At 42.4% G+C, this 9014-nt stretch overlaps 2 protein-coding genes across 2 annotated transcripts; both read left to right on the forward strand.

The window, feature by feature from the left end:
- The first annotated feature begins 701 nt into the window (after positions 1–701).
- Positions 702–6067, forward strand: LOC131457006 (uncharacterized). Its single transcript, XM_058625756.1, has 3 exons — positions 702–989; positions 1214–5946; positions 6038–6067. The coding sequence occupies exons 2-3, from the start codon at positions 1420–1422 to the stop codon at positions 6065–6067; spliced, it is 4557 nt and encodes a 1518-aa protein (XP_058481739.1). The 5' UTR covers positions 702–989; positions 1214–1419.
- Positions 5903–8071, forward strand: LOC131473612 (uncharacterized). The gene is made up of 2 exons (XM_058650960.1): positions 5903–7751; positions 7976–8071. Exon 1 carries the CDS (start codon positions 6136–6138, stop codon positions 7291–7293), a length of 1158 nt encoding a protein of 385 aa, XP_058506943.1. The 5' UTR covers positions 5903–6135; the 3' UTR covers positions 7294–7751; positions 7976–8071.
- The last annotated feature ends 943 nt before the right edge of the window (positions 8072–9014 follow it).

Consider the following 9014-nt stretch of genomic DNA (forward strand, 5'->3'; position numbering starts at 1 on the left):
GAGATATAAACAATTCAACCTAAGACAACTGAAACTTACGTTTTAAATCAGTTGAGCAAACGTTTTGCAGTGCTAACCAGAAGCTCTAGTCACCGTGAGGACAATCAAACACAGCTGAGTTCAGAGGCGTTTTTTGTTTTTTTTATTAGTGTGATCTGATTGGCTGTCAGGATGTCAACTTTGACATAGATCTATATCTCATAGACAGAATAATCAGAATCAGATATAGACCTATTGGTTACTGATTTAGATATTTGTCAACTCTATTTTGTGAACCACAGGGATTTAAAATATTCAATCAACTAAAATGTTTAACTGTTTTAAAGCTGTAGTGTGTAACTTGTGTTGTTGACGCTTTTATGTGTCCTTTGTTTAGGCCTCATAAACAGAAACAATGTAACACTGTGATGTGAAAACGGACTGTCAGCCAATACGATCAGACCTTTTTATTATTATTTATTCATACTGAGACTTAAGAGCAATACAAAACACAACATAGCAGCATGGGGGGGATTAGGTGAATCAACATGTTTGTAATATGTTGTTACAATCATAAGATTATTTACCAAAAATTCCTAAATTGTTAGTTTTTATGATTTCTCCCATCTGGAAAGGAAATGCACATTTATGGATTTTGGAAGACATCCAGTTTTGAAAAGCTTTCCATAAATTCTGAACTATAACACAAGCACAGTGTAAATGACCTTTAATATGCCACAGTGTATTTTCATAATGTTTCGTTTCCATAGTTATTTATTTTATAAGTAATCTCCTTGAAAGTTTGACTTGTTTTCTTTATTTTACCGTCATTTCCTGTTTTTAGGTTGGTGCTTTTATTTTGATACAGTGTGTAACCGGAAATCAAAAAAAAGACGAATCTGCAGATCTGCAGCGTTTGCACGGCACAAACGAGTCAATTAAAAGTTCAAAAACGCTAAGAAAATGTCTACTAATAATTTCGTTTAGCACCTGGCTGATAAGGGCACAAGGTTTGTCATAATTTTGTTTTAATGTTGTGCTTAATGCTTAATAGTAATGTGATGTCCTTTTATAGTTTTGCATTGTTTTATTGCAGTGTATTTTTAGCTAGCAATAACGCTGTTTTGGTGCGATGTAGGGCATGTCTGTCGGTCTGAAAGGGACATTTATTTCAGTTTCTTGATTTGTTATGAACATTATAAAGTTGGTAATAATATTTTTGTTTATTCCATAGCTCTTACGGTGTGTTCAAGGTGTGTTTTATTGGAGCAACGTTAACGTTAATAAACCTATGAACCATCAGTTAAGGAGTTCGACCATCATTCAGCCGGGGACGCTACAGTAAGAGCTTCACCTCATCAGTCCCACCACACTCATGTCCAAGGATGACTGCGGAGAGACTCGATGTGATGGTCTAAGGTTGTGGCACCCACTCATAAAATGAAAGCATCTCTAGACAGTAGCGACTCAGACCAGCAAATGGATATCTGCAAAGACAGCGAAGAGGAGACGCTTCGCCGCTCTGGTCGCCAGAAGAACCCCACGGAGAAGATGCTTGCATTTCAGAGAGAGGAGGCTCACAAAAAGGAGAAAAGGCTCACTCACTTTTATGAACTATGGAAGACCCAAGCACGTAAGACTAGAGAGCAATTAAAGTCAAACATTCCTGAAAATGAGATTGCAGCTCTTATAGACACACTAGAAGAAGGAATGTCGGATGTTATTCGCATCTATATGGAAATCAGAGATCACCTCACTCCATCCAGTGAGACAAGACGTCGGATTGATGCCTGTGAAGCAGTGACGAGGGACATTGTTAGAATTGCATATGAAAGGATAACAGGCATAGATGGAGAATTTGACAGTGAAGCAGTAAAACAACGACTGTGTGAGCTGCTTAACAGAGACTATGCTCGCTCTATCTATGGATCCACAGCCTCACCTTCAAGTCGACACTCCAGCCAAAACTCTGTGAGCTCCATCGTAACTGCTAAAAGGGCAGATGCGGCGGCAGACTTAGCAGCAAAGGAAGCAGAGTATGAAGGTTTATTGGAGGAGGAAAGACAAAAGGAAAAAATTCAACTCCTAGAGGAAAAGCAGAGAAAAGAACTTGAAACTCAGAAACGTGAGTTGGAAAGACTAAAGGCAGAGAAGGATATAAGAGCTGCCCGAGCTAGGTTGATAACCTATAACAAAGAAGTAATGCAGGAAGCTAGTGTCCTTTCCACTGATCACAGCATTGGTGAACAACGGTACATGTCCCTACAGCAACCTGTGTCTTCAGCTCCCATCCAGCAGCCTGCATATGTCACAACGACATCATCACCTCCACAGACAGATGTGACCTACCTGGCTCAAGCAGTCCAAGATAGCATAACTCTGAACAGGCTCCCGATGCCAGAACCATCTTTATTCACTGGTGACCCAATCCAGTTTATCGAGTGGAAAGCCTCATTCATATCGCTCATAGACAAAAGGAATATTTCCTCAGCTGACAAACTGCATTATCTGAGAAAGTATGTGGGAGGTCCAGCTCGAAAGACACTCGATGGTATCTTTTATAGAAGTGATGACAATGCTTATAAAGATGCATGGAACCGTCTCAACGGAAGGTATGGTCAGCCCTTCATTATTCAGAGAGCTTTTAGAGAAAAACTGGCAAAGTGGCCAAGGATTCAGCCAAAGGATGCCGAAGGACTGAGAACATTTGCTGATTTCCTACACTCATGTCAAGAAGCCATACCTCATGTTAAAGGGCTTGATATTTTGAATGACTGTGAAGAAAATCAAAAACTGATTCAAAAACTTCCAGATTGGGCAGCATCGCAGTGGAACCGAAAAGTCACACAATCCTTGAAAGACAGGCAGGAGTTTCCTAACTTCCAGGACTTTGTCGGCTTCATGTTAATGGAGGCAGAGATCGCCTGTAATCCTATCACCTCATTCCAAGCCCTCCACTCATCACAGCCCAATGTAGATAAACATTATCTGAAGGAAAGGAAGTCTAAATCCAGTGTTTTCCATACACAGACAGTTACAGAGGCTGAAACTCCAGAGCAGTTAAAAACAGATTTAAAGCCACCATGCATGTTCTGTCAGGACTTTAAACATCGCCTGCACTGCTGTCCTGGGTTCAAAAGAAAATCTCTGGATGAAAGAAGAAAATATGTAAAAGAAAAGAGACTATGCTTTGGTTGTCTGAAGCCAGGACATAACGCAAAAGACTGTCGTCACCGACACTCATGTGACAGCTGCAAAGGAAGACATCCTACACTCCTACATGACGACGGCTACACTAAAACCAAAACCATACCAGTTCCAAATCAGATCAGCGGAGACGAAGCAGCAACCACATTGTCTCTCAGCGTGGAAACAGAGGAACCATCGGCTAACACTTCAATGATCGTGCCAGTGTGGGTTTCCTCCATCAGTAATCCAGGTATGGAAAGGCTTGTTTATGCTCTTCTGGACACTCAGAGTGATACAGTTTTCATTGAACAGGAAGTTAACAACAGCTTACAAACTGAGACACATCCTGTGAGACTGAAGCTAACTACAATGATTGGTAAAGATGCACTAATACACAGTCAAAGGGTCTCAGGTCTCAGAGTGAGAGGTTACTACTCCAACATCCTCATTGATCTCCCTCCTACATACACAAAGGACTGCATACCAGTGAACAGAACACACATTCCTACCTGTGAAACGGCAAGGCACTGGAATCATCTCACCACAATAGCAGATGAAATCCCACCACAGCTAGAATGTGAAGTTGGTCTTTTGATAGGCTACAATTGCTCAAGGGCACTGGCACCACGGCAGGTAATACATGGAGGAGATGGTGAACCCTACGCAGTTCGCACAGACTTAGGATGGAGTATTGTAGGTTGTTCATCACCACACCATGACTCACCAAGCATCACCAACATGTGCCACAGAGTAGTTATAAAAGAGTTTCCTCCAGTGACTCCAGCTGATGCAATCAGAGTTCTGGAGTCTGACTTTAAGGATACCAGTAAGGATGGAAAGGCTGTGTCTCAGGATGACATCCTCTTTCTGAATGTGCTAAAGGAAGGAATTCAGATGAACACCCAAGGTCACTATGAGATGCCACTCCCCTTTAAAGAAAGACCCTACCTCCCTGACAATAAACAACTAGCCGTTGTCCGGCTCAGTCATGTTAAAAGAAAGCTGCTGAGAGATGAAAAGTACAAGGAACATTATGTGAAGTTCATGAACGAGGTGATTGAAAAGGGTGAGGCAGCGGAAGTATGTGAGCAAGGAAAGAAAGGAGAGAAGTGGTATATTCCCCATCATGGAGTCTATCACTCCAAAAAACCTGACAAACTTCGTGTGGTTTTTGATTGCTCCGCTAAATACAAGGGAACAAGCCTGAATGACCATCTTCTGTCAGGCCCAGACTTACTGAATAGCCTAATCGGTGTACTCATCAGATTCAGACAGCACCATGTAGCACTGATGTGCGATATTGAAAAAATGTTTCATCAGTTCCATGTGTGTGAAGCTGACAGAGACTATCTACGTTTCCTCTGGTGGAAAAATGGCGACCTGCATGCGGACCCACAGGAGTTCCACATGAAGGTTCATCTGTTTGGTGCTGCATCCTCACCAGGATGCGCCAACTATGGACTGAAACAACTTGCTAAAGATCATGAGACCCAATTTCCCCTTGGCTCTGAGTTCATCATGAAAGACTTTTACGTTGATGACGGTGTCACCAGCACAGCAAGCGTAGATGAAGCTATTCAGCTTGCAAAGGAAGCTCAGGAGCTCTGTTCTATGGGTGGGTTGAGGCTGCATAAGTTTGTGTGCAACAACAGATCAGTACTGGATAGTATTCCGTCAACGGAGCATGCTACTGAAGTGAAGGCTCCAAACCTGGCCTTCAACGATTCAACGCTTGAGAGGGCCTTAGGTATCCACTGGCACATTGAATCGGATACTTTCAGATTTCGTGTCTGCCTTAAAGACCAGCCAGCAACACGACGTGGCATACTATCAACAGTAGCCTCCCTCTATGATCCACTGGGCTTTGTTGCCCCTTTTCTGCTCACCGGGAAAAAGGTGCTTCAGGAAATGTGCAGGCATGGCACAAGCTGGGATGACCCCCTCCCCAGTGAACTGCAACCAGTATGGGAGCGCTGGAAGAATGATCTTGCAAATTTGGAGGAAATCACCATACCGCGCTGCTATGTGCCCGTCGGCTTTGGAAAAGTCATTAAAAAAGAGCTACATCACTTTTCCGATGCAAGCACATATGGTTATGGCCAGTGTTCTTACTTGAGATATGTAAATGAAGATGAAGGTGTTCACTGTGCTCTGGTTATGGGAAAGTCCAGAGTAGCTCCTATTAAAGTCACGACTATCCCCAGGCTGGAGCTGACAGCTGCTGTTGTGTCGGTCGCAGCAAGCAACACCCTAAAGGAGGAGCTTGGTTTGGCCGATATTGATGAATACTTCTGGACGGACTCCAAAGTGGTCTTGGGGTACATCAATAACGAGGCACGTCGTTTCCATACATTCGTATCAAACCGAGTACAGAAAATACACCTCAGCACAGCACCCCAGCAGTGGAGATACGTCTCTACCAACAATAACCCAGCAGATCTTGCCTCTAGAGGTTCAAATGCAAGTGAGATTCTCACATCAAGGTGGCTCTCAGGACCTCACTTCCTATGGGAGAAGGAGATTCCCCCAGCTGTAGATGTCGTCACTGAAGTACAGATTGGAGATCCTGAAGTCAAAAGGATTCAGACACTACACACATGGACATCTGAACAAGTGAGTCTTTCTGATCGCTTGTCAAGGTTTTCTACGTGGTCAAGAGCAACTCAAGCCATTGCTCGTCTCATCCGTCGTGCTAGGGGTGATAAATCAACAGATCACAGCACTGTGCAGGAACGAGAGGACGCATGGTGCATCATCATAAAGGACCTTCAGACACAAGTATACCCAGAAGAGATAAAGTTGCTCAGTAAGACTACTCAAGTTTCTTCTCAGAGCAAACTGCATCAGTTAGATGCCTTTCTGGATCAAGATGGACTCCTCAAGGTGGGAGGAAGGTTAAAAAATGCATCCCTCCCTTCTTCAGTAAAGCATCCAGTGATCATACCAAAGGATCATCCCATCACCAAGATGATAATTGCACATTGTCACGAAAATGTTCGACATCAAGGAAAATGTATGACCATCAATGAGGTCAGATCAAATGGATACTGGATCCCAGGAATCAATAGAGCAGTGGCAGCTCACCTGCATCAATGTGTTACATGTCGGAAACTCAGGAGAGTCACAGAAGAACAACGGATGGCGGATCTGCCTTCAGAGCGTGTAGACCCATCACCACCCTTCACATACTGTGGAATGGATTGCTTCGGTCCGTTCCTCACAAAACACGGACGCAAAGTGCAAAAGCGATACGGCCTCCTTTTCACCTGCCTGTGCTGTCGAGCTATCCACATTGAAATGTTGGACGACATGTCAACAGATGCCTTCATTAACGGACTCCGTTGTTTCATTGCCATAAGAGGAGCAGTTCGCCAGTTAAAATCTGATCAAGGATCTAATTTCGTTGGGGCTAAAAACGAGCTAAATGAGGCTCTTAAGCAAGTGGATACAAATCGTCTGACCACATTTTTGGCTGACAGGCAGTGTGATTTCAGCATGAACGCCCCTCATTCAAGCCATGTGGGAGGTGTATGGGAGAGGCAGATTAGAACAGTGAAGAATGTTCTTCGTTCCACTCTCTCGCTCTCACCAGGCAGGCTGGATGATTCCTCGCTGCGGACATTTTTCTATGAGGCCATGGCTATAGTGAACAGTCGTCCTCTGACAGTCGACAATCTAAGTGATCCAAAGAGTCCAGAGCCACTAACACCCAATCACCTGCTCACAATGAAATCTATCACAGCCTTACCACCTCCTGGCAGATTCATAAGAGAGGACATGTATGCTCGTAAGAGGTGGCGTCACGTTCAATATCTCTCAGAGCAATTCTGGAGTCGCTGGAGAAAGGAGTACCTCTTTAATATTGCTACTAGACAGCGCTGGCATACTCCTAGAAGAAACCTCAAGGTCGGCGATATTGTCATGGAGAAGGCAGATGATCTGCCACGGAATGAGTGGAAGTTGGCCAAAGTTATAGAAACAGTGACTGATACAGATGGACTTGTGAGAAAGGTAAAGATTCGTGTTGGAGATCAAAAGATGGGAAAGGAGGGACATCGTTCTGGCAAGCCATCCATCGTCGAACGTCCTGTGCAGAAGCTGATCCTGCTTTTAGAGACTGTTTAACCACCCTCTTCACTCCACAGATATATCCTTTACAGTATGAAGAGTTTTTCATGGGCATTATAATTGACTAAAGTTTTAAGGGTCAAAGGTCAGATTGAGTCATAAAATTATTCATGCTTTGTACCCCATATTGTTTTGAAAAGCACTCATAATTTGGTGGGAGTGTAAATGACCTTTAATATGCCACAGTGTATTTTCATAATGTTTCGTTTCCATAGTTATTTATTTTATAAGTAATCTCCTTGAAAGTTTGACTTGTTTTCTTTATTTTACCGTCATTTCCTGTTTTTAGGTTGGTGCTTTTATTTTGATACAGTGTGTAACCGGAAATCAAAAAAAAGACGAATCTGCAGATCTGCAGCGTTTGCACGGCACAAACGAGTCAATTAAAAGTTCAAAAACGCTAAGAAAATGTCTACTAATAATTTCGTTTAGCACCTGGCTGATAAGGGCACAAGGTTTGTCATAATTTTGTTTTAATGTTGTGCTTAATGCTTAATAGTAATGTGATGTCCTTTTATAGTTTTGCATTGTTTTATTGCAGTGTATTTTTAGCTAGCAATAACGCTGTTTTGGTGCGATGTAGGGCATGTCTGTCGGTCTGAAAGGGACATTTATTTCAGTTTCTTGATTTGTTATGAACATTATAAAGTTGGTAATAATATTTTTGTTTATTCCATAGCTCTTACGGTGTGTTCAAGGTGTGTTTTATTGGAGCAACGTTAACGTTAATAAACCTATGAACCATCAGTTAAGGAGTTCGACCATCATTCAGCCGGGGACGCTACACACAGAACATGTGCTCTATTGATTCTATGTCTGTACAACAAATATAACAGTTTTCTACATCGGACCAGACTGAGGGAGCACTTGTAGGTGTACAGTGGCAGTGCAAGGACAGGCGGGGTCAAGGGGCATTTATTCCATCAAAGTGCTGATGACTGGGTTCTTTTGAGCAGTGAAATTCACATCGGAAACTTTGTATGGATGCCTCTGTGTTTTCAGTCGAACTTTACAATCACAATGTTGCTGTTGCCTGTGTTTGTTTTGACTTAAAACGTAAAGACGTTAATGCTGCCATACATACAGACAGAGAGAGTTGTGTGGAGCTGATAGGCTTCATCATTATTGCATGGACTTGGAGAATAGTTTGACTGTAAAAGTTGTTGTTTATGCTCTAGAGTTATAATTACCATAAAGCTGTCTTATTTGTGCCTCATCCACAGTAGACATTTTGACATGTTTTAGCAGGAAAAGCACAGGTGTTACTGATAATATTAACAATGTCTGCCATGATAATTGTCAATTCCTCTGCTCCTGACTTGATTCATTGTAAGATTATAGCTTTCAGTGCTTTTTCAGTCACAGACATAGAGATAATATGTTAACTATGGTAGTAGACATACAAATAAACATGTTTTTTCTCTGTGAAGTTTTTTTTTATTGACCTGGTTGCCAAACGAAAACCTATGGGGCTTAAATAAGGTCATTTTTATAAAAACATGCTTTTTACGAATGAGTAATTTCCTGTTGCACCTGTCAATACGAAACTTGTTTACAGCATCTATGCAGAGTTTCCAACAGAGGGAAAGCAGCTGACATGACTTGTGGAAAATGATGGTAATTCCAATGGGTGCAGACGCATCAACTGAACTGGCACCGCTTCAGTCATGAGGCTGATTTCAGGAGGAAGAGGTAGAACACAACACATGGGATACAGA

The sequence above is a fragment of the Solea solea genome, chromosome 1 (assembly GCF_958295425.1).
Source record: "Solea solea chromosome 1, fSolSol10.1, whole genome shotgun sequence".
Taxonomy (NCBI): Eukaryota; Metazoa; Chordata; class Actinopteri; order Pleuronectiformes; family Soleidae; genus Solea; species Solea solea.

Bases quoted from the DNA above. Each gene is read 5' to 3' on its own strand.
- LOC131473612 (XM_058650960.1), top strand. From the start codon at position 6,136: ATGATAATTGCACATTGTCACGAAAATGTTCGACATCAAGGAAAATGT.
- LOC131457006 (XM_058625756.1), top strand. From the start codon at position 1,420: ATGAAAGCATCTCTAGACAGTAGCGACTCAGACCAGCAAATGGATATC. The intron at 5,947-6,037 runs GTATACCCAGAA...TTCTGGATCAAG, and splicing joins TAAAGGACCTTCAGACACAA to ATGGACTCCTCAAGGTGGGA.